The sequence below is a fragment of the Lissotriton vulgaris genome, chromosome 6 (genome assembly GCF_964263255.1).
Source record: "Lissotriton vulgaris chromosome 6, aLisVul1.2, whole genome shotgun sequence".
Taxonomy (NCBI): domain Eukaryota; kingdom Metazoa; phylum Chordata; class Amphibia; order Caudata; family Salamandridae; genus Lissotriton; species Lissotriton vulgaris.
Window position 1 is genome coordinate 1,866,017,764 of NC_141694.1, and position 26,638 is coordinate 1,866,044,401.

Consider the following 26,638-nt stretch of genomic DNA (forward strand, 5'->3'; position numbering starts at 1 on the left):
TTGTGCTTTATGCATTACTACACCGTTCATCCGATCGCCATGAAACTTTGGGAAGTTGTTAAGTACACTCCCGCAAAGGTTTCTGGCATAAATCTTTTTTAATGATCGGCCCCCCCAGGGCCCTCATAATCTTTCAAATACTGAATTTACAACCACGACTTTGCAACGGTTACAAGACTTTCGGTGAAAAAGATGATGAACAATGTCATTGAAGCTACAATTTTGAATGGAAATTCAAGGGGGAAGATGTACTATTGCCACATATTTCAATGATCCCAACAGATAAGCCATGTCAATTCAAACGTTTACAGTTTCCGGTGCGACTTGCTTTTGCAGTGTTTATAAACAACAGAAGAGTGACAACACAATAAAGGACAACTTCGTGGAAAAACAAAGTGTCTAGAAAAAAGAGAAAGTGGAAAACTCCAAGGGGAGGGACAACACAAAAGAGATTTTTAAGAACCCTCACTCACCAACCTAGTGGTGACATGCTTCATCACTGGGTTCCCACTGAAAAGACCAAATGTCTGTCCAGTGTGCTTCAACGCCTGTTTACAGCAGAGCTGGTTTTGTGTGTGTTGAGGGTGTTTTTAGAGAAGCCAAATTAAGCTAAGTGAGTGCAAAGGAATAGAAAAAATTAAAAAGTGCAAGCACGTGACTTTCAAATATTTTATTACTTGTCCGGTCTGCACTGGTTAAAAACAAGGGTAAATGGATCATAGGTGTGGCCTTAATTATGGTAGACCCCCTAGTCCATATAGGTGAATTTGGTCGACATGTTTCTGCTTTTAAAGAGCCCGAGTCACTCAGCTTTCTTCAGGACCTTAATAGTGTCATCCTCCGGTGGTGTACACGCCCTAAGGTGCACCCTGCCGTGAGGAAAAAGTGTAAAAAATATATTGGAAATATTCTCTTTTTCCAAAAAAGTATATTTATACTTGGGGCTGTAAAGCCGCATATAACTCACGTAGCAATTTTGCTGGAGTCATGTACCTGTGGGGAAGGAAAATTTCCGTAATTAGAGAGATATATATCCCCAAATAGATACGTTATTGTAAATGGAAAAAAACTGTTGTGTCCCATCACCCTAAGCAAAAAGAAACACCCATCCAGTGGAATACTCATGATAAGTGTTATATAGCTTAGGTAGCATTATAATAGCGGGTAAAGGGTATTATTCCAAGCTCTACCAACATGTAAGCGTTACTGTGTCCCAAGTATTATGCGACAGCATTTTTGCAATTCTGAAATTGCATAAAAGGGACTGAATGTGGGATGTCTTCATGGCTCATGAGACAACAACAAAGCCCAACAATTCACTATTTGACGGTGAATAAAATAGAAATACAAATGCCTGCAATTCGTCAAACAACACTAACCACATCTTACGCTAAAAACGGAGTAATCATGCACTCCGTGGTTTATAGGGTTACAAACCACATTAACAATACAACAAAGTAGGACAAAGGGTCTCGCTTTAAACTCACAGGAGGTATGTCGATATGGAACCTCATGGGCACATAACGCGGTGTGGGGTAATCTTCACGCTGCAATCTGTGCAGACGGGAAGAAAAACAAACCGGAATGTATTGGTTGTCAGCCCCCTAAAATGCGTGTAGGAATACAAAACGCGTAGGGTCAAGGGAATGTTTTCTGAATATGAACGTCCTATCAGGAATACCTGGTTACTTACTTTCCTGCAAGCGGCTCCCCTCTTTGCACCTAATCAGGCACCACCGCGGCCCGGGCTGAACGCCGAGATGTCGGAGTTCTTGTTATTTGTTCTTCCTGGTTGTACCACGTGACTACAGAGGTCACGTGGTATTGCCAACCAGGGTAACGGATTCTTAAAGGAGACGTGTACAATTCCCAGCGTGAGCCGTCTCAGATGTGTATTTAGCAAGTTAATTCGGAAGCATTTAAGAATGGGGAAGTTAATTATAAACCGAGCAAATGTCAGAATCTCGGATTTCGTTATCTACCACTTGCAGTAAAGTTTGGCCTGGGACATACACTGTGCTCCAAAGGCTAGATCAGTTCGGATTTAATTGTCCAGCAATACATAATATCAACCCATATATGGGTGAAAATGTTTTGTCTGAGAGACCGGTCACGCTACATTCAACACCTTCTGAAAGTTGATACTGGGTCTCCATTCACTGATAGCCCCTCATAAATAAGAATATATAACACTGGAATCAGCTGTCCCAGGCCAAACTTTACTGCAAGTGGTAAATTACCAGAAAGATATTTACAGTTCTTCTGAAGATGGAAAGAAATCTGGGACTTGCAGGTCAGTCGGGCAAAGAGGACTCCTGGCTGAAAGCATTCCTAGTGGGCAATGCTTCAGTGTGTTTCTGGAGTTGATCGAAGTTTGACTGAAGCCTGTAGTTTCGACCGACTGTGGCTAGAACTAACAATGGCTGCTGCCTTTTACCTTCTGCCTCCATACCGCCTGACAGAGCCCCACAATCTATCGCCTGCCAGAGCCCTCCGTGCATAGCTGCTAAGGTTTAAGATTGCTATGTGTGACTTTTCAATAATTTCAGAGCAATTATGAGTGAAATTTCAAAGACTATGAGTGACAATTTCTCAGTAACAAAATAAAGCAATGACGGCGAGGGAAACATATAAACATCAGAAATTGCACCCATTTTGCTCAACAAGAAACTCTAGGAATCCTTTACTAGCATTACAGTACTCACCCGTGATTACAAATTTACCAGGCTCGGCACAGCCATAATTCACTTTGCAGAGGCCATAGTTACAGACAAAGCGCGGACAGGCCAGTGCAAACAGCAGACAGTGCTGCGAGGCCAGCGCGGCGCACCTGAGTCCCTCTAACCAGTACCCAGAGTTAAGTTAATGGCCCTACCATAAGACTCATGGAGGGGGGTGCCTCCAGACCTCCTGCCCAGATTTATGTTGTCAGCAAGTGTTCCTCTGCTCTGCCAGATGCCGCCTTCAGCTCCAACATTATATGTGAATTCTTTTGACTGTGTGCTTCGTGAATATCATATGGCCCCAGTTCTTCCAATCTTTCCTCCTTCTCTCCCTGTCCCCAAACGCATCTTGTAGCCTGCTACCTACCTTCTTTGCAAACTTCCCGCTCTGGTACCAGGACCAGAGGTGACGTCCCCCTCCCCCTTCCAGCTGCGCCACGGGCAGACTTTGAATTATATCTTGCCTCAGCGGTGCCAGGGGGACGGGCATCTGCACACATTGTAGCAGCAGTGCAGCACAGTCAGCCTGATAGAAGCCAGCTGCAATCACCACAAGCAGTGTGTGCAGGCCAGAGCCTTGATTGGAGCTACGTCTCTCTTACCTTGTCTACCACCACCTTCACTCGCTCCCTCATACCTGCCCATCTTTTCCCTTCTACCCGCTGCCTTCCCTCTCCACTCTCCTTGCCATCTCCATCTCTGGGGTTAATTCGCTCTCCTCTCTCCCCTCAAGTCCTCAGACTCCTCCTCCTGCCTCCTCACTTCTCTCACCTGCTGCTCCCCGTAGCTTCTCCCTTCTCTCTCGTCCCACGTGTGTCCATATCTCCCCCTCACCATCGCTCCTATCGTCCATCCATTCTACCTCTCTAAAGTCTCTCCATCTCTACCTCACTCTTTTATCCACCGTCTCCCCGTCCCCTTTTATTCCCTCACAGCCCCTCAACCTCCATCTCCCTCCTCCCCCCTCACCGGCACACACACACACCCAGGCACATGCTCCGCTGTGACTGGGATGGCTTGGAGAGTAGAATGTGATTCAGAGGGTGGGGGAGCTACTTGCGCTCGCCTGCCTCTGTGCGTCACTGGACGGCACGGCATGAAAGAGAGAGCGGAGCCTGCCACCGCTTCCTTCCTTAGACCGAGCCTGTTGGAGCCCGAGGGGCCCTCTCTGAGAAGCTGGCACCGAGGAGCCCCCCCAGGACAGCATTCCATCACACCGAGTGACCTGTAATTTACGACGAGGCAGGGGCCCTGGCAGTTTCAATCTGAGTGTGACATTGTGCTGTGTGCCACATAAAGCGGCATCCAATTTGTAATATTTTAAACACAATCGCGTGCAATATCAGCTCTTCACCAGGGAGACCCTTGTGAACTTAGTGAACAGCTGATATCGCGTGTAGACCCGGCCCTGAAAATTAAGTTCTGGTGCTTAGCACCAGAAAGCACCGGCACAAATTAAGCACTGCCTTGATCCCAAATTCAGAGTTGGTAACTGTGAGAAATTGGGTTGTTGTTTGAGGGGGATGTGGGCCCTTCTAAAACTTCATCCACAATCCTTGTCAGGGTGAACAAAAAAAGTCACTAAATGAACCTGTGCTTACCCTCTGGAAGCTTGACACAAAACGCAGACAGGCTTCACTTGGGGGCAATGTGTAAAGTATTTATGCAGCACACAAACAGTAATACAGTGAAAACACACAACGAGAAAAATCCCACATCAACTTAGAAAAATAAAGTAGAATGTATTAAATTACTTGAAACCTAAACAGCAAAAGTCCAATCATTAGAGCTGAAAATATAATAAGGTAAATATAGCACCTAAAAGCACAAAGTGCCACTTGTGGTCATCTGGTAATGTTAGACTGAGTAAAAGTCACAAGTTCAGTCCGACGCGATGTAGCATGGGCTGGATACAGGGACCAGGGTTTGTCTTGTTGAAAAGGTTACCTTCTATAGTCTAGTGTAAAGAGTTCCGTTCCAGGTGGAGTGGTAGAGGAGGCCGCAAGAGGAGTGTTGCGGGTGTTTGCCAGTGGAGTGCAAAGAGCAGGTTTGTCACCGATTTGAAAGCTTATCCATCTCCACAGACTGTCATTGCTAAAGTTTTGCAGTGGTGATCACGGGAGTCTGTCAATGCTGTAGCACGAAGTGCAGATCTCACATGACCTGTTGTTACTGATGGTCGCTGTAGCATAAAGAGTTGGGTTCACTGGAGCTTTGCAATGGTGATTGGCCTGGATGGCAAGATAATGGTGCGAACTGGCCGAACAGAGTCCAGCAGGGCTCAGTCATTTCCAGATGCATGTCTAGAACAGCAGGTCAGTTGGGCAGATAGAGGGAGGACTGTGGAGCTTGTTATGTTCCAGAACACTCAGAAGAGGTGGTTAGCTAACTAACTTTTTGAGTCACTCAGGTAGCCTAGGAAGAAGGAAATAGACCCAGCCTTCCTTCTCAGACAATAGGGGAGGCCTTATGCAGTAGGGTAATCTTCTGGCATCCTTCTTTTGTAGTGTCCATATGCCCAGGAGTGATCTAAAGAGTGGGTCTGAGAGTCTTAGCTTTATACTTGGTGCCTACTTTGAAATGAAAGAAACTTCTAGAGTTTTCCCCCATTGACATGTTTAGAATTTCCTGTCTCCCTGCCCAGGCTCCACTGGATCTCGGGAGGGAGTGGTGAGGGGTTGTCACAACAGGCTGTTGAGAAATTCTTTGTGTTTGAGTTGAGGCAGCTCCTTTACATTTGAGGTATGGTAGATGGGGTAGGTGTCAGCCTCACTCCTCCCATTATGTCAGATGATCTATCCTGCCAACACCCAGTCCCTCTTTTATGACACTCTTGGGAGGAATAAACAAAGGCCAGCTGCCAACTGCACCTAGGCATGAACAGGCTGCAGGCACCAAATGGTTAGGGCTAGGCAATAATTTCCAAAAAGTGTCATTTTCAAAATTGTGACTTAAAATATAACATTATCGTTAAAGATCCACAGACCCTCACTCACTCGTACAGCTAAAGAGAAGATCTCTACCAAGAGCCCCCTCACGGGGCCCGTGGGGACATTGCAGCACGGGCCACAAGAGGAGCTAAGCCCTATGATGAAGCATGACACCCACTTGGATGTGCTAGGGCTAAAAATTCCAATAGGGAAGACCCCTTCAACTGTCAGATTGTGTGCCTACACCTCACTCTATACATATCTTTCTCTCAATAGGAACAGTTACCCTCCACTTGTATTAATATATTTCCAAATCGGAGCATGGGTTCTGGACCTCAATCTGCTCCTAGTCACTACCTTTTTTGATTGACTATAAATATTCTGTACCAACATAAAGAGGAAAGGAAATAGGCAAGAGAGACCATGTGTAGAGTAGCGACCCTTCAAACCATGGCATGAAAGCAGGTTGTATTGTACTGTATTGTTTTATGTGCCTAATTTAAGCTGCTGGTTGCCGATGGACACCACCAGCACTCAATTGTAAGGACCAACACTTATTTTTCTTCATCAGACCTTGACCGGAGGTAGAGAGGGGAAAAAAAACACAGGATAAAGAAGGAGTAAGAGAATAAGATCAGCCACCAGAAAGGGAAGAAATAGGAACCTGTAAGAGAGAGATAAAGGGGCAGAGAGAGTCTGGTAGTAGACTACAAACACATGAGGCAGAATCAAGACTATGCAGCCTTTTACAAATTAAACACTTTTTGCATTGCAACATTTATATAGTGCTTACTTTCCCTATGTGGGTTGGTGAAGCACTTACCTACATTGGTATCACACTAGACAGGTGTAGAATAGATGCACCCTGAAACAAAGAGAGTGATCTGATGCAGAATAAACACTGGATCAAAAAATAAAGATGAAATCGGCTGCATGGTGAAAGGGTAGGGGTAGCAGTGGGATAGCTGCCCACAAAAATAAAGACTGAGGGCAGGTTTGGGTTGTTGATCTTCCTGTGCTTGCCTTTGTTGGGGCAGTATCAAGTGCAGGAATGGTCATGTTCTAGAATTTTGTAGTCTGTGCCAGGGTGCAGTTCGTACGGAGCCTATTGGCTCTTATTGCATTGTGGCAATTCTCTTATGGCCTGCAAGCTTGGATGCTGCTTTTAAGACTGTGTGAGTGGCCATGGTGAAACCTGAAGTCATATAGATCACTCATTTAAAATACTGTGTTATTATATGCTGACCTCATTTTTTTTTACAAAATACCTTGTGGGAGCATCTCTTTCCAGTCCAATGCTACTGGCAGATTTTGAATTTGAATCCCAGCTCTGCATCCACTGCTGTGCTTGAAGGCGTAACTGTTGTGGAAAGTGGTGGATAGGGAGAAGACTTAATGTGCTGAAGAACAACACACCAGTGAGTAGTTCCTTGTGAGCAGACAAAAGGGTCATCTTTAAGGTACATTTTAATAAAATCTTCCTCTGTTCATGCTGTGCATTCACCGTCATCTGATGGGGTGCTACTCAAAATTAAAAGTCCAATATTCAGGCATGCAATCTAGACTCTACATTGCATCTGGTATAAGCACAAAAAAGAGCATGTGGTTTTCCAGAATCAAGGAATAAACCACCACCTAAGTCCTAAAAACAAGGTCGGCAGACCACTTTGGATTGGGCAGGCAGGTGATCAGTCAAAAGGTTATTTCTAATTTCTACGGAGAACTGCTTTTCTTTGACCACAATAGAGTTCTCAGAAGTAATTCAGTTGGAACACAGAAGGTGGTGTTACAGGCCTCTGCCTAGAGGAATAGGACACAACAGCTGTGAGGGCACAGTTAGAGAATGAAGAGAGTCAGCAATGGTGTACTTAACTGCAAATTCAAAGGCCTAAGCCTTGAGCATAAGTTGCATGATGTAGGAGTTTCTGTGTCCAGAATAGGGAATAATCCTGTAGACCTGGGATTATGTGGTCCAAACCCACAATGCATTATAACAGGACTATGTGACAGTTGTCTATGACCGTTTTTCATGTTTTCTGAAAATGTTGTGGTGTTTCTGTGAAGAGTAGAAGATTGTTTGAGCTGCAGGGGGTATGTTTGTATTTCAGGTTCGAGTAGCAGAAGACAACAAGGAAAAATTGTCCCATCAGACTTGTGGCTGGACCAATGTGTTTCTGATGTCAAGGTTGTGTGTCAACATTCGGTCCCACATACATGCCGATAAGTGCATTCGTTCCCTTAGTTTATGGTTGAAGTCAGCATCTTGTAAAGTCCATAACTGGTTTCAGATCAAACCCCTGAGCAAACTCCTATTTGTGCAGGGCTCGAAAGTCTGAGTTGGGTGGTATTCAACACAACCGGTAATTTCTGGTGATTACACAACTTATGCGCTTTTAAACCCTGACAGGTACAACCTGCTGAAATTTAACAGGTAGAAAGTGCATTGTATGTACGGTACCACTTGGATGTTGCTATGTTAAACATCACCATTCTCTTGTGATTCTCCAAAAACTAGAAATAGTTGATATGAATTGAACCTGCTCCTCTGACAGACTCAGAATCCGGGCCCTAGTCTCAATTCCTACTAAGTAATCAAAAAATAATAGCTAAATACTGAAACTAAGGATGAGAACATTAATATGTCACCTGCTCAGGAAATAGGTACGCACGAAACACTAAATCAAAATGGATATAGTGAAACAAGAGCTACGATCATGATAGCAAAGTGTGGAAGATATACAGTAGCTGAACCATGATTCGCAAACCAAGACCAGAATACACAGGAGCCCCCTCACACATTAACTGCTACATGAATCAAAGGGTGATACCTTGAGGTACAATAGCTGCACCATCACTCAAAAGGGCGAGACCAGAGTGTGCAATACCTATATCATGCAATAGCTGCATCATGGATCGAAGGGTGAGACCGTGGTGTGCAATCGATGCATCATGGATCAAAGGGCGAGACCGTGGTGTGCAATCGATGCATCATGGATCAAAGGGCGAGACTAGGGCGTGCAATACCTGCACCATGGAACAAAGGGCGAGACTAGGGCATGCAATAGCTGCACCATGGATCAGAGGGCAAGACCGTGGTGTGAAATCGATGCATCATGGATGAGACCGGGGTGTGCAATTACTGCATCATGCATCAAACGGCGAGACCAGGGCATGCAATAGCTGCACCATGGATCGAAGTGGGAGACCGTGGTGTACAATCGATGCATCATGGATCAACGGTTGAGACCGTGGTGTGCAATCGATGCATCATAGATCAAAGGACGAGACCGTGGTGTGCAATCGATGCATCATGGATCAAAGAGCAAGACCGGGTGTGCAATTGTTGCATCGTGCATCAAAGGGTGAGAACAGGTTGTGCAATACCTACATCATGCAATAGCTGCATCAAAAGGAGAGACCAGGGTGTGCAACAGCTGCACCATGGATTAAAGGGTAAGGTCAGGGTGTGCAATAGCTGCACCATCAATCAAAGGGCGAGACCGTGGTGTGCAATCGATGCATCATGGATGAAACGGCAACACCGTTGTGTGCAATCGATGCATCAGGGATCAAAGGGCGAGCCTCGGGTGTGCAATCACTACATCATACATCAAAGTGCGAGACCAGGGCATGGGCTCGAAAGTCTGAGTTGGGTGGTATTCAACACAACCGGTAATTTCTGGTGATTACACAACTTATGCGCTTTTAAACCCTGACAGGTACAACCTGCTGAAATTTAACAGGTAGAAAGTGCATTGTATGTACGGTACCACTTGGATGTTGCTATGTTAAGCATCACCATTCTCTTGTGATTCTCCAAAAACTAGAAATAGTTGATATGAATTGAACCTGCTCCTCTGACAGACTCAGAATCCGGGCCCTAGTCTCAATTCCTACTAAGTAATTAAAAAATAATAGCTAAATACTGAAACTAAGGATGAGAACATTAATATGTCACCTGCTCAGGAAATAGGTACGCACGAAACACTAAATCAAAATGGATATAGTGAAACAAGAGCTACGATCATGATAGCAAAGTGTGGAAGATATACAGTAGCTGAACCATGATTCGCAAACCAAGACCAGAATACACAGGAGCCCCCTCACACATTAACTGCTACATGAATCAAAGGGTGATACCTTGAGGTACAATAGCTGCACCATCACTCAAAAGGGCGAGACCAGAGTGTGCAATACCTATATCATGCAATAGCTGCATCATGGATCGAAGGGTGAGACCGGGGTGTGCAATCGATGCATCATGGATCAAAGGGCGAGACCGTGGTGTGCAATCGATGCATCATGGATCAAAGGGCGAGACTAGGGCGTGCAATACCTGCACCATGGAACAAAGGGTGAGACTAGGGCATGCAATAGCTGCACCATGGATCAGAGGGCAAGACCGTGGTGTGAAATCGATGCATCATGGATGAGACCGGGGTGTGCAATTACTGCATCATGCATCAAACGGCGAGACCAGGGCATGCAATAGCTGCACCATGGATCGAAGTGGGAGACCGTGGTGTACAATCGATGCATCATGGATCAACGGTTGAGACCGTGGTGTGCAATCGATGCATCATAGATCAAAGGACGAGACCGTGGTGTGCAATCGATGCATCATGGATCAAAGAGCAAGACCGGGTGTGCAATTGTTGCATCGTGCATCAAAGGGTGAGAACAGGTTGTGCAATACCTACATCATGCAATAGCTGCATCAAAAGGAGAGACCAGGGTGTGCAACAGCTGCACCATGGATTAAAGGGTAAGGTCAGGGTGTGCAATAGCTGCACCATCAATCAAAGGGCGAGACCGTGGTGTGCAATCGATGCATCATGGATGAAACGGCAACACCGTTGTGTGCAATCGATGCATCAGGGATCAAAGGGCGAGCCTCGGGTGTGCAATCACTACATCATACATCAAAGTGCGAGACCAGGGCATGGGCTCGAAAGTCTGAGTTGGGTGGTATTCAACACAACCGGTAATTTCTGGTGATTACACAACTTATGCGCTTTTAAACCCTGACAGGTACAACCTGCTGAAATTTAACAGGTAGAAAGTGCATTGTATGTACTGTACCACTTGGATGTTGCTATGTTAAGCATCACCATTCTCTTGTGATTCTCCAAAAACTAGAAATAGTTGATATGAATTGAACCTGCTCCTCTGACAGACTCAGAATCCGGGCCCTAGTCTCAATTCCTACTAAGTAATTAAAAAATAATAGCTAAATACTGAAACTAAGGATGAGAACATTAGTATGTCACCTGCTCAGGAAATAGGTACGCACGAAACACTAAATCAAAATGGATATAGTGAAACAAGAGCTACGATCATGATAGCAAAGTGTGGAAGATATACAGTAGCTGAACCATGATTCGCAAACCAAGACCAGAATACACAGGAGCCCCCTCACACATTAACTGCTACATGAATCAAAGGGTGATACCTTGAGGTACAATAGCTGCACCATCACTCAAAAGGGCGAGACCAGAGTGTGCAATACCTATATCATGCAATAGCTGCATCATGGATCGAAGGGTGAGACCGTGGTGTGCAATCGATGCATCATGGATCAAAGGGCGAGACCGTGGTGTGCAATCGATGCATCATGGATCAAAGGGCGAGACTAGGGCGTGCAATACCTGCACCATGGAACAAAGGGCGAGACTAGGGCATGCAATAGCTGCACCATGGATCAGAGGGCAAGACCGTGGTGTGAAATCGATGCATCATGGATGAGACCAGGGTGTGCAATTACTGCATCATGCATCAAACGGCGAGACCAGGGCATGCAATAGCTGCACCATGGATCTAAGTGGGAGACCGTGGTGTACAATCGATGCATCATGGATCAACGGTTAAGACCGTGGTGTGCAATCGATACATCATAGATCAAAGGACGAGACCGTGGTGTGCAATCGATGCATCATGGATCAAAGAGCAAGACCGGGTGTGCAATTGTTGCATCGTGCATCAAAGGGTGAGAACAGGTTGTGCAATACCTACATCATGCAATAGCTGCATCAAAAGGAGAGACCAGGGTGTGCAACAGCTGCACCATGGATTAAAGGGTAAGGTCAGGGTGTGCAATAGCTGCACCATCAATCAAAGGGCGAGACCGTGGTGTGCAATCGATGCATCATGGATCAAACGGCAACACCGTTGTGTGCAATCGATGCATCAGGGATCAAAGGGCGAGCCTCGGGTGTGCAATCACTACATCATACATCAAAGTGCGAGACCAGGGCATGCAATAACTGCTCCATGGATCAAAGGGCGAGATTGTGGTGTGTAATCAATGCATCATGGATCAAAGGGCAAGACCAGGGTGTGCAATAGCTGCACCATGGGTCAAAGGGCGAGACCGTGGTGTGCAATCGATGCATCATGGATCAAAGGGCGAGATCGGGGTGTGCAATCACTGCATCATGCATCAAAGGGTGAGACCAGGGTGTGCAATAACTGCACCATGGATCAAAGGGCGAGACTGTTGTGTGGAATTGATGCATCATGGATCAAAGGGCAAGACCAGGGTTTGCAATCGCTGCACCATGGGTCAAAGGGTGAGACCGTGTTGTGCAATCAATGCATCATGGATCAAAGGGCGAGACCGTGGTGTGCAATCGATGCATCATGGGTCAAAGAGAGAGACCAGGGTGTGCAATTGCTGTATCGTGCATCAAAGGGCGAGAGAAGGGTGTGCAATCAATGCACCATGGTTCAAGGGGCAAGACCAGGGTGTGCAATAGCTGCACGATGGGTCAAAGGGCGAGACTTGGGTGTGTAATAGCTGCACCATGGATCAAAGGGCAAGACCAGGATGTTCAATAGCTGCACCATGTGTCAAAGGGCGGGACCGGGGTGTGTAATAGTTGCAGTATGTATCAAAGGGCAAGACCAAGGTGTGCAATGGCTGCCCCATCTTCGTCTCTAGTCTCTTTCAGAGACTGGAAACATATTAACCTTGTTCATTTAACGTAGATGATGCAAGACAGCCATATTCCCAACGAACAGAATCCTACTCTAGCGTCCTCTAAGTACCTGACTAATCTAAATATAGCCTGTAACAAACTAGCCCCGATTAAAACCTCCCACCGCAGCAGGAAACTCCCTTCAGCACAGTGGTTTACGGAGCCCCTACGAACTCAGAGACAGTATTGCAGGAACCTGGAAAGGCAGTGGCGCCGCCATTACAGCCCTGCAGACAAAATGACCTACAAAAATGCTCTCTCCAATTACAAAAAACTCATAATCTCAGAAAAAAGTCGTTATTATACTTCCCAAATCAACCAGGCGAAAAACTCGGTAGGGGAATTATTTCAGGTGGTCACTCATCTGTCCAACCCCCGCGCCCCGCGCCTAGAAGGCTCCCAGTCCTTATCGGACGCTTTGGCCAACTTCTTTGAGGATAAGGTTAGTTCCATCTTTCTGACCTTCTCTCACTCCTCTTCTCCCCCCAACCCCATGGCACCTTCCATCAGCAACCCACCTTTCTTTTCATCTTTCGAAGCGACTAACCAGGAGCACATTCAACATCTGGTAGCCAGCACCAAATCGGGATCCCCCCTCGACCCATGCCCCCCGCCATTCTGAATCTCATCCCGGAAGCTATCTCTCCTGCACTATCCACAATCTGCAACGCTATGTTTCTAACAGGTACCTATCCATCTGTTTGGAAGAAGGCTATCATTAAGCCACTTCTAAAAAAGCCAACACTGAACCCTCTTCTCCCTGCCAGCTATAGACCTATTGCCTGTCTCCCCTTTCCAGCCAAGATCTTCGAAACAATAATGAACACCCAACTTTCGAAATTTATCAACGACAACGACCTACTCGACGACACCCAGTTTGGTTACAGACAAGATCATGGAACGGAGACAGCACCACTCAAAGCAGCAGATGAAATAAGAGCCACGATGGACAAGGGAGGATCGGCGGTTCTAATACTTCTGGATCTCTCCGCTGCCTTTGACACGGTGGATCATGTCACTTTGATCGACCGTGTCTCGGCTTTAGGAATAAGAGGCAAAGCCAAAGATCTTATTGCCTCATTCTTGGCCAACCGCCCCCAGACAGTCAAGATGGGTAACTACACCTCCCAGACCTTTTCTCTCCCTTGCGGAGTACCACAGGGCTCCTCGCTAAGTCTGACGCTTTTTAACATCTATGTATCGAACTTAGCGAGGGTGATAAAATCCTACGGAATTGCCCTAACAACGTATGCAGATGACACCCAACTAGTGTTATCGGTACACAATGATGGTACTTTAGTCGCAGCCAACTTCCAAAAGGGAATGAAGGCAATAAGTTCCTGGATGTCATCAAACTGTCTCAAACTAAACTCCGATAAGACGGAGGTGATGGCATTCGGGAATTTGCAGCCTGCCTGGTCCCCTCAGTGGTGGCCATCTCAGTTGGGGGCCCCCCCAACCGGTAGTCAAGGTGCGTAATCTGGGAGTCATATTTGACAACAAGATGACTTTCCTCTAACATGCCAACGCAGTGGTATCTTCCTCCTTCTATATCCTAAAAAGGATAAAAAAACTACTCCTTTACTTACCGCCGTCCGCGGGAAAAACCCTAATTATCACCTTGGTGTTCTCGAGAACAGACTACTGCAACGCCCTCCTTCTGAATGCTCAAGAAAAGGTACTCAATAAACTACAGACGGTGCAAAACGCCGCGGCCAGAATTCTATTATCCATCCCCAAATTTACTTCGACTTCTCCCTACATCAGAGAGCTGCATTGGCTCCCAATTAGGAGTCAGATCAAATTCAAGGCTCTATGTATAGCCTACAAAGCTATCAATAATCCTGGCCCACAGTTCCTTAAAAAAGGTCTCTGTCCGCTGGAACATTCTAGGACCTTACGATCATCTTCAGCCCATTTGCTGAAGGTTCCACGGACAAGAAAGACCAACTGGGGAGATAGATGCTTCACCATAGCAACTGACAAATTGTGGAACACATTACCATTCCACATCAAAACCGCCCCTACGCTATTAAATTTCAGAAAGAGTCTCAAAACATGGTTTTTTCATCCTAATTCCCCTACATCTCAAGAAGTGAGTTCTGTAACGCTAGCGCCGAGACACCCGTATGGGTATTTGCGCGCTTTAAAAATCGCATAAAATAAATAAATAAAGGGCAAGACCAGGGTGTGCAATAGCTGCACCATGGATCAAAGGGCAAGACCAGGGTGTGCAATAGCTGCACCATGGATCAAAGGCAAGACCGGGGTGTGCAATAGCTGCACCATGGATCAAAGGGCAAAACCAGGGTATGCAATAGCTGCACCATGAATCAAACGGCAATTCCAGGGTGTGCAATTGTGGCATCATTCATCAAAAAGGGAGGCAAGATATAGAACAGATCTACAGTGAAACTACGGATGAGACCAGAATTAGAAGTATAGTTACCTCTGACAGGATTAATGCATGTGTTCCCGCCATGGAAGTAGCAGCACTTCTGTTCTCCTGGGCAGTCTCTGTCGACCATGCAAAAATCCTCAAAATCGGGGAACATGTCCTGTTGTTGTCCTGGGCAGATTCCTGGCTTTCCTTGTGCTGATAAAAGAGGTGCATGTGTTACAGTCACATATATAAATGGAAGGCATATGTGCATTTGGCTCTGTTAAAGTGGTTGCTTGTTTTCTCTGACAAAAAATCCCCCCCTGTTGTACTCCCATTAATATGATGGTATTTCCTTCAACTCTATCAACAGTCTTGCCCCTGTACTTTCTAAGAGGAAATAGATTCTTATGATGTGAAATAACCTTCAAGTGGTATGGAAATACCACCAAATGTGCAAACTGTGGGGTTTTCATTTCTTCTGGCATGGAAACCGGACCAGAAGTTCCATAATCCTGCTTTGGCTCTAAACTTGCAAGACAATTCAACTGGACTTGCCCCAATCACACATGCATCTCCTGAAATATGTTGAATAATATTTCTGTGAATTAGACTCCGATGTTTAAGAGGTTTGTTGAGAATATGTTTAATTTTCTTCTGTATGACACACTCATCTGTATGCGCTCTATGAAGACGCATGTTTCCGGAACTATTTAGATTTGTTATAGGGAAAAAGGAAGGCAACAGACACCACTGTGATATGCATTTACTCTCTTGTGCATCACTTGGCTACCGTACTACTCAATCAGTTACTGCCAGAGATGAAGTCTTGTTGCGTTCTAATCTAGGACCCTGATCGATACTGTGACCTTATGCCCCTATTCGGCAATAAATCCATGTATTCCCTATAGTGGCATAACCGTTCAAGTGCAATATTCAGAAACTCGTCTCTGGCCTCACACGAACAGAGCCACATTTCAGAATAGCTTTCTCTGCCACTTCCTTTGCAACCAATTAGTGCAATGACATAGCAGAAGTTACTATCTGAGATTCCCAGATTAACACTCCAAGTTCTTCAACAAGATAAAAACTCAGCAACCTGGAAATCCCCGCTTGCTGTGTTTTGATTAGTAATAGAACTCTAATGAGCACTGATAGACAATCACTTCCTAGTGACATCTTTATTGACGTCTTATGTCCAAAAACTTACATCAAACAAGGCACCTTTCAGGTATAAATATTACCAACGTTGCCTTAAGCAAACGCTGATGCTGCTAGCTGTCTGCTGTTGTTTTCGCTGAAGCTATCAATGCCATCGCTGAAGAAGCTGTCATGCTGATGATACCATAGCTGCTATTGCTACTACTATCGCTGCTAACTAGCGAACGATGGTGTGGTGAACTTAGGAGCTGAACAGCCATCCCCTGCAAAGAGCCCAGCAGATGCAAGCTGCCCGCGGACGCTGCCCCTCCTCCTCCTCCTCGATGCGCTGAGAGAAGCGCTGTCTTTTCTCCTGCAGAGAAATCCAGCTCAGGCGTTTCTAGTCTACCATTGCGGGTGACTGGGATATCGACCCCCTGAAGGAGATACCAGACCTCCATCATTCTATTCCAGAGGTATGGTGTTGACTAAACCCTTAGAGAGGATTCTTGAAGCAAACCTTGGAAAAACCAACTTAACTTAAAGCTACTTACTTACTCCCCTCCCAAGTATTAGGCTTAGGTCAGGTACACTGGGGCCTCGCCGGGCCCCGAGTCGGGTGCTTGGGCCCAGGGCCCCGTCCCTCCGGCCTGCCGCACTGCCATAGGCCCGGGACTGGGTTCCGTGGTGCCCAGAGAGCCTCCCCTTGCTCCGCTGGGTTTTGGGAGCCCCGTCCGGGGCCCCTGAGAGGGTGGCCTCCATACCGGGGGCTCCGTCCTGGGTCCTGCCGCGCGGCAGGGAGCCCCGGAGCCCTGCAGCTCCTGATCCCTACAGGCCTGGGGCAGGCAGATTGGTGTCATTTCGGCCTAGAAACCATATCAATGCTTTTACAGTATTATTTCGCAATACTTATCTTACTGTACGTACTTTTTATAATAACAAGTCTTGCAATTGTGGCAATTCATTTCTCTTGTACGAGAAGAAAGTCTGTTCAATAAATGTTACCCTTTATTGAAAACGCCCGTCTTTCTATTCTCTACATATTGTGAAAGTAAACTGCACAACCACTGACTGAGTAAAATAACTGTCTATTGTTTCACACGACCCTAGAGATTGACTCTTGATCTGAGGAGCAAAGTTGTCATGTTGCACGGTTGTTGGAAAACTGAATCCCTTCTTGGCTGTGCCAGGGAAGCTGATCACTTCCTATTCAGTCAAGAAAGTTTCCAGTGACCTCTGAGCTAGTTGGTAACAACCCCAATTAAGTTTAACATAGTCAGTGGAGGCCTGGAAGATCCGCACTTCTACGTCGATACTACTGTTTATGTTATTCCAAAGCACAGGGCCTATTGGGAAAATAGGAACTACACTACAGTCTAGACAGGTGATGCACATTGACTTCATAATCAAATTGAGGGTAATGGAGCAGAGATTCCGTATTTGCATACTCTTATTTGTAGGGGTGCATCATCATCGTGAGCCCACCTACACATACACCTGTTTGAGTAAACGTGAAGTGCTAGAATTGTGAAATGTATTAACATAACTATGTGACATATTTTAGGCTATTGACAAGTGCCGTGGAGAATTAACGTAGGAAATGGATGTAACTAGCAGAAAGCGTTAACATGAAGAACTTGTGTTGTGGAAATTGACAATGGTCATGTACTAAAAGGGTTTATTAATGGTGATATTTTCATAAGTAGGTAAACATATTTGTTGAAATGTAATAATGATTATGTGAATCCGTAATGCTCAAATGATGCATTCTTATGTTAGCTAAAGTTGTAGGCCTGAAATGCAAGCCCCTTAAACTCTCGCTTTATAGTTAATAGTCTGAATTTCATGTGCGCTGTGGAAGCTGTTCTTTCTCACCTTTTGTATTGCAGGCGAAGAAGCAATATTTAGGCAGAATAATGCCCTTGTTTTAGCAGCTAGGCAAGGAGAGAAGAAGTTAAAATTGTGTGACTTGGGTTAATAAAGGAAAGAAATTGGGTTTTACACAAGAGAAGGCCTGGGAGCCAAGGACAAAGTGTTGCAAAGGAGGTACATGGAGAACACTGTGGAATAGTAGGCTGAGTACTACACTCAGATTGAATGGCATGTGCGAGGTGCTCTATGGAAATTCTACCTGTGGATAACCGATTGTTGGAGCTAGGGAAAGTGTCCACATCTTCCTTGCTTATGGAAAGAGAGCACCTTACGGTGAGCGCTTTCTTTTGTGATGTTGGTTTTATGCTACCTGACAGTGGAGTAGATTCTCAGGGAGATTCCACGACTGACACCTTATTTTCCTCTTGACTTAAACTACTTAGCCAACAATGTAGGGGTGCCATTTTAGTGATAGTGTAGGGATAGATTAGATGCTTTTCATTCATCCATCCTCAATGCAGGGAAATCTGGACTCTTGTTTCCTGATCATTTGTATACACATTCTTGAATTAATTGTTTTACTTATGCTGCATCATTTGAATTGGATGCACAGATTTGGCATTCTGCTAATTCCTTTGTATTTCTATTCTGTCGTGCTGAGATGTGTTTATTTTCAATTATTTTTGGCTTTGTACTAAAACTTAACTAACCTTCCTTAATGGTCCTTTGGTAATTAAGTGTCACAAATTGGGGCGAGACTTGATTTTACATATTGATTTACCCCTTTACACTTTCATGCTGCCAAAAGGTTTCATCAGAGAGTGTCCCTAGAAAAGTTTCAGAACGAAGAGAAGGGCCCCTTTCAAGGGGACAGTCCCAGCCATTCTTCTCAAATGACCTGAACCAAAAGTTTACTCTGGCTACAGAAGAGCAAAGATTTTTGAGGGAGCTTAAGCTAAAAGTCTCACCCCAATTGGTGAGTAAGTTCAACTAAATGAGATGCGACAATGTACTCATAAACAGTGATCCAGTTTCTATCTAATTTAGTAAATATAGGGAGACATTAAGGGCCTTATTTAGATTCCAGCAGATGTGATGTTCCATCACAACTGTGTAGGCTGTCCCGTCCGCTATATTACAAGTGCATTTTTACCTGTAACACCAGAGGTGATATGAACAATGTGCTTGATCCACAAAAGCAATCAGAGACAAATGTCTTAATTTACGAGTTTTGGTATTCACAGTAGTCATTAACGAGTCCTAAATTTTATGTCCGCAGTCCGGCCGGAATCCCTGGCTCAAGCCATCCTCTCCGGCTCAGGCCTTTCTCTCTGGCTTGGACTGGATGAAGTGTAATCAATGGGCTGGAACCAATTTTTTAAATCAGTTTGGGCAGGGAAACGTTTGACACTGTTCCACTTCCCAGAAATGTTTGCTTCTTTGCATCATGGGACATGCAGTCCACAATTTGCGCTCCCCTCAGTGTTGTCTCAGTACAGTCAACACAGAGGGGAGTGCAAATTGTGTTCAAGGGTATTGATTACAGGGTATTGATTACACTACATCTGGTCCACGCCGGAGATTCCAGCCCAAACTGCAGAGTACGGCTTGAGCCAGAGATTCCAGCCCGACTGACGTATAGATACGACTCGTAAATCACTTCTGTGAATACCAAAAGTTGTAAAGTTAGACTTTTGTCTCAGATTACCTTTGTGAATCAGACCCAATGTTTTGAAGGAGTAGTACTAATAATTTATTCGATCAATATATGATCATATAAATACAAACACATAAAGAATAAACACAATAGGTCATTTCATATAGTCTAAATGTAGTACATCATCATTGTGGGTTCATACAGATTGTTAAAATGAAATGGTAGAAATCCAGCTAAAGTGCACCGACTGGTTCCTAGTTAGCATTTTCATTTCCATACTGCACGCATCTTATATATAAGGAAGATTATATGTACACATTAATTAACAGCACTGAATATTAGAGTTTCACTATATCTTAAAAACATTAAAATTGTATCTAGAATCCCACAGGTGGAAAATTAGACTTTGGGGCAGTCATCTATATTTGAAATGAGCATTTAAGTCCTGTAAGTGTATTAAAGGTGGCATTTGGATATTTGGCACCCATACCTAAAACAATAATAAACAATATCCATATATTAAAATAACTCGCAATTCAACTAAGAATTATAAGAGCATAAAAACAACTATAGGCACTTACAGTCATTTGGTACCTGTACCGAAGGCAATAATTAAGTATATCTGTATACAAAAAACGAAAATACCTTACAAATCGGCCATAATATATAAAATACATACATCATCACGAAACTGTTTTAAGTTATATTAATCACATGCTGAAAGGTGCCTGAGTCTGTATATCCTCACCCCATAATCAAGTAGATGTCAATGCTTTTCAACAGATCTCCCATATGTATGATAAATATCTGCATACTCCATACACGAGCCAATCAGTGTTTTCCGATCCACTAATATGGATAGCCTCTGCTAATTGATTAAAAGGTAGAAGCAGACAAATTGGCACTATGCACTGCCTCTTAGTTTTCGTATAAGTGGGACAGAACAACATGAAACTCTCAACAGACTCAAGAGTATGGTTAAATATCGTACATGCTAGGGTGATGAGATTTTGCTTTTTCTGCATTTGCAGGTAAAATCCCATATCTAAATTTGAAAAGCAATGTCTTTGCAGTAGAGGGTTTTATACAATCCATGAATGATTTGTGAACTAAAATACATTTTATATTGTTAAAATCATTAGTTAAAAGTGCCCTGTGACGTTGTAAACAACCAATTTTCTATGGTATGAGCCCAGTATCTTGTCTTGCGTGTGGCCAGCATACTTCTGACCATTGTCTGGTTAGTCCCAGAATTCTTTTAGGCCCAGTTTGAGCAACCACAACGAAACATATTTGAACCAGGGGCTCAATTCACTTTTGTCCATTGTTTTAACCTCGAGTACAGCTTGTTTAATGGGGTTCTGTATTTTTCCCGTCAAGATTTTAACCCAAGAAAGTAACGGCTTTAAGGCTGCAATATGTGTAATGTTCTTCATGCTTAAGTCAACGCGGATTGGTGCATGTGGTCACTCATTGGCATAGCTAATATGGCTCTAATAAATGTATTTTCAATCTTTTCCATCAATTTAACCAGAACTGATGCAAGAGTTTCCCTCTGTAGAGGGCAGTGCCAAGCCCGCTAGTACGGTAAATATCTAACATTGGGTTAGTAGTGCTGTAGTGGGTTCTGTTAATTTTCTTTGTAGTGACCACCACCACATGTTGTAGGTTCATTTGGCTCTTTGTATTCTTGGCCCTCAAGGATAGATTACATGCCATCCTTATTTCTAGGTAATCGCATTCCTTAACCCCTTGAACGCTCATGACGAGCTCAGCTCGTCATGTGCCACGGTGGTCGTGTGCTCATGACCGGCTGAGCTTGTCATGACCGTTTGAACGCTCGCACACTGGGGAAATTCCCCTGCTGTGCGAACGTTCTACATAAAATGGGTGTAGTCATGACGAGCTCAGCTCGTCATGAGCACACAAGCAACGTGGCTCATGATGAGCTCAGCTCGTCATGAGCACCGGGGCGCTGTCCGCGCCCCACAGCACAGCGGGGGAATCCACCCCGCATACAAGGGGTTAACCAGTTCTAAGATCCCTGAAACACTCCTCATTTTCCCTTTGAAGGACTTATGAGAATGGAAAGCCATATGTTTCAGTTTTGACCCGTTTAGTTACAAACCATAAGATGTACATACCATAGGGCAACCCATAGGGGTTTTCAAGAAGCAAATAAGAGAGCTGGTGTTTGCTGGTCTACCAGTTTCACTGAATTGCTGTTACACTTGTATGCAATTTTAATAACGTGAAACAGTGTAGGAGCTAAAATGCATCCCTGTTGGACAAGTTGCATTAAATAGTTGAGACAATTTGCCAACACTGCCCCACCTCATGTGTGCAATATTCCCCACATGGAGACAGATTGCCAAGTGCAGCAGACCTAAAGGCGCCCCTATTTCCTTCAGAGCCGTACACAATTCCACCCTTGGTATTAAATTGAATGCTGATTTAGGATCAACGAACAACACACATAGATTTCCTTTACCAGTTAAAACCCATTTCCATAAAATCAATAAAACCAAAACACCTGGTCTATGGTGCTCGAGTGAACCCTAAAACCTGCCTACAGGGGGGATAACATCTGATCTTCCCCAATTCATGATTGTATTTTAGTTAGTAGCTGCTTAAAAAAGATTTATTATGATGTACCTATTAGACTAATGGGTCTGTAATTAATTGTGTCCCCCTTGTCTCCTTTCATTTTTTTTACAACACATTTTATTGCATTTTTATGATCAAACAGCCCATTGGGCTACACATGCATTTCATGAGTAATATTGCATCATATTTATATTAAACTGTAACAATGTAACCCCTGCACTTTTGCTTATCTTAGTCTAATCGAAATGTTTTCCGGTAATATCTAGGGTTTCACAAAAAATATTACATGAGATATGTTGTGTTAATACGTCATATGCCTGGATGTCAGTATCTATGGGATTTGCCATTGATATCTGTTATTCTAGGACAATACCACATGAGCCAGCCCATTGCTGCCGTATTTTCGTGCGTTTCTGGGGGCACCCGCCAACTCGAAAAACAGGTATTTCTAGTCCCATGCAAAAATCCATCCCATGTCTGTCAAATTATGTCCCTTCTGCAGGGGGGTTGTCAGACTTCCAAAACCTAGCTATGTCTCGTTTGGCAAGAGTTAGGCCCAGCAATAGGAGATATTGCTGATATCTAGTACCCCCGATCTTGTTGGCAATATGAAGGAGTATTAATCTAGGGGATTTAGGGAGCTCCCATGCCAGCATTTCTGCCAGGCATTTGATCACCCGACCAGAATCTATCCAAGGCTTTAGATGTCCACATGGTCGGTATAAAGGGACCCTCGTCATTCCGACATCTTAAGCATATGGGGATTCTATCATTCCCGCTCTCCATAACCTATATTGTGCATAATAGGCCCTATGTATGTACTTATATTGTATCATGTGGAAACACAATGAGATTGCTGTCCCCTGAAAGTGCCTCATTCCAATCATCAGTGTCATTTTGAGATCTTATGATCACCTAAATCACCCATTAAAAGTTTGCCGTCTAGTGGGTTAAAATCTGGGAGTGACTCCATCATAGTGATGTAGGGAGTGATAGAATGACAAAACTGTAGGTATCGATAGAACTGGGAGTGGGGCATTGAAATTACTTAAGTGAAAGGCTGAGCATTACATCCCGATGGTGGAGATCCCTATTTGGTCCCACAAACATAAACCCTGCAGGGCCAATAGGTGAAGTTGCAATCTATTCCGCCACAGCGGTGTTCCACAAGTGATGCGTCCCCACCAAACCAACCATCTGAGAGATTTTCGACACGCAAATATCACCACTCTACTGGCAGGTGATAGGGTCTGGATGTCTGATCTACTGTATAAATATGAGATGTGTGTAGGGCCATCTAACAGCCATCGTTCTACAGCGCAAGATGGATCTTCACTGGATCCATACCACCATTCATTCACCACATGTAGATGGAATGCCGCATGGTAAGCTCGGACGTTAGCGGCCGCAATCCCTCCACAGTATGTGGATTAAAAGCATTGCGCAGCATCACTTGGGATGTCCCCCTCCCCACAGGAATTGACCTTGTATAGCATTAAATTGGTGAAATCAAGATAACAGAACTGGGTACCGATGCTTCTGTAAATGATAAAGCAGTCATGGGAGGGAGATCATCTTGAATATAGCAGATCTCCCATAGAGATACAATGGTAGTCCCGTCCAGGTTCATATGTCTGTCTATACTTTTTCAGTCTCATTGCCTATATTACATATTTTGCACATCAGACAGAAAGACCCCTAAGTACTGCAGCCCGTCTGTAGCCAGGGTTAGGTCGGTCACCCATTTACTGTTCCCAAGTGTTCTCTGTATTGGCCAAATGACCGATTTATGTATTTTCATATGGAGGCCTGAAGTTTCTCCAAATATTTGCAATATTTTTTAAATTCTGGGTTCCGATATATGTGAGTCTCCTAGAAAAATAAAACATTGTCTGCTTATAATGCAATACGAAATTTCAGCGGTCCATTCAAAACCTCTAACTAGAGCATCTTTACAGATCCAGTTAGCCAGTTGTTCAATTGCTAATGCAAATAACACGAGAGAAAAGGGACACCCCTGTGGAGTACCTCGTCTGATTGTAAAGGGAAAGGGGCTGAGACACTACTGACTACCCATACTGCGGCTGTAAGTTCTGTGGATAATACCCGAATAAAAAGCCATAAAGTTTGGACCAAAGCTCTGCCGTTTTTGCAATGTAAAGAGATATATCCATCTGATGGAGTTGAAGGGCTTGTCTATGTCTGCCAATAAGATGGCGGCTAGCCTGCCCAGCCAGTCCACTGCTGCTATTGCGTTATGGGCTCTTCTTATGTTATAGCGAGTGGAAGGATGGGGTATAAAGCCTTCCATGATCTGGACGGACCAGTTCCAGCATTTGTGATATTAATCTATTGGCAAGTAGTTTCACTTCTGTATTCAAAAGGAATATAGGGTGGTAGGAGGCGTGTTGTTCGGGAGGTCTGCCTGCTTTAAGGAAGACCACTGTTTCCGCATGTCGCCAATCTGAATGCAGGCGGGCAATCTTAACTGCTTCTTAAATGACACTGAGAAGGTGCGGTCCTAGTGGGGGCATAAAGGCTTTGTAAAATTCACTAGGGTATCCATTTGGGCTGGGCGCCTTTCCTGTTCGTAGTTCCGATATTGCTTTTGCTAATTCTTCTAGCATGATGGTTGTATCCAGGGCCCTCTGTGAATCGTCAGGTACAGTCTTAGGTGGAATATTGTCAAGAAAGCTCTCAATCAGGGTGGAATCAATTACCTCCTTGGGTGTATATGGAGACGCATAGAAGTCAGTGAAACTGTGTGCTATTTCAACCGGGTCTTTAAGAACCACTCCCTGTGGATCGCGTATTGTTGGGTGACGGATTGAATGTGTAGCCTTTCTCCAAAGTCGGTATAGGAGTTTTCCTGATTGTCCCCGATTGATAGAACCTGCTCTGAGATGCTAGCTAAACACTTCGGGCCTCTTCCATCAATTCACTTTATGCTGTTGTTGGGTATGGCAGGGCTGCCTACATGTTGTATGAGCTCCATCTACCCATCCCTGTCTTTCTAACATCATTATCTGTCTTCTAAGTGTGAGAGCTTACTGTTACGGTGTTTACATTCTGCAACATAGTAACTAATGTTTTAAAACTAGGTTTTATAGCTTTCCATAGTATTTCTGGGGAAGAGGTTGTCTCCATGTTAAGTGTGGGGTAGACTGTTATGCCCAGATGCATCAACCATTTTAGGAAGTGCAAACGGTGCGATTCGCATAAATCGGCCTTTTGCACTTCCTAAATTGGTTACTGGGATGCATCAAGCATTTTTTGGAAATCGCTTTTTTTGCGAGTTCCAAAAAATGCGATTGCTGTTAAGGAATCGCACATTTGCGATTCCTTAACAGCAATGCATCATCCCCAAAACATTTGCGATTTCCAAAATTGCAAATGCAATTTACCACGAAGTTGAACTTCGTGGTAATTTGCAAAAATGTTTAAAAACGCATGAAAATGCATTTTTTAAACGTGCACGTTACAGGCACACATGTCCTTAGGACATGTGTGTATGTAACTCACATGTAAATGTCCATTTCATGAGTGCAGGGGGGGGTCCTTTGGACCCCCCTCTCCACCCTTGAAAGGCTTTGATGCATTCCAAATTGAAATTGCGAATTCGCAATTCCCATTCATTCCTATGGGCATTTCAGCCCATAGGAATGAATGGGAATATCGGATTCGCTATTTGGAACTCGCAATTTTATTGGAATTCGGTAAAAATTGTGATTTTTACCGAATTCCAATAAAATTGCGAATTTAATTATGCATTGCCATTTGCGAATCCTTAATTGCGATTCCTTATTTTTTGCAATTAAGGAATCGCAAATGACAACTTTGATGCATCTAGGGGTTAGTGCCTTAGGAATCTGGGTTCTGTAGTCCTGATATTGAAGCTGCCATGTAGAGAGTCTTCACCGAAATGGGCCTCGGCCTGAGCCTATCAAAGCTGTATTGTGATAGTAGAGTAATCTAACAATCCCCGGGGCAGGATTGTAGCGTGTAATATTCTATGACAATAACGATCTGGGATGAAAATGTAATCTATCCTCGAAAATGAATTGTGGGCAGAGGAGTAATATGTGTATCCTGATTCTTGTGGGTGATGAGCCATCCAAGTATCTATCCAGCCCCCCAAGTCAGAGACGGATTTAAGCCATGATCCCTTTGGGTTCTTTATAATTCCTGTGGTGTGCCAGTGATTTTTGGACATTTTTATTATGTTGTTCCAATCTCCACCTATAACTGCCAGTACCTCGGGCACTACTCCCCAGATATCCACCAGGCGATCAATAAAGCTTTTAAGTGAGTGATGGGGGGAGCATAAAGGCTACCAATCAATATTTAGTAGC

At 44.3% G+C, this 26,638-nt stretch overlaps 1 protein-coding gene across 5 annotated transcripts in view; it reads right to left on the reverse strand.

The window, feature by feature from the left end:
- Window positions 1–26,638, reverse strand: part of LOC147709691 (uncharacterized) — a 167,818-nt gene that overhangs the window by 128,512 nt on the left and 12,668 nt on the right. For all 5 annotated transcript variants that reach the window (XM_086928198.1, XM_086928196.1, XM_086928195.1 and 2 more), the window contains one exon: window positions 15,080–15,226. In XM_086928198.1, coding sequence (XP_086784324.1) covers window positions 15,080–15,226 — 147 coding nt within the window. The remainder of the gene's footprint in view (window positions 1–15,079; window positions 15,227–26,638) is intronic.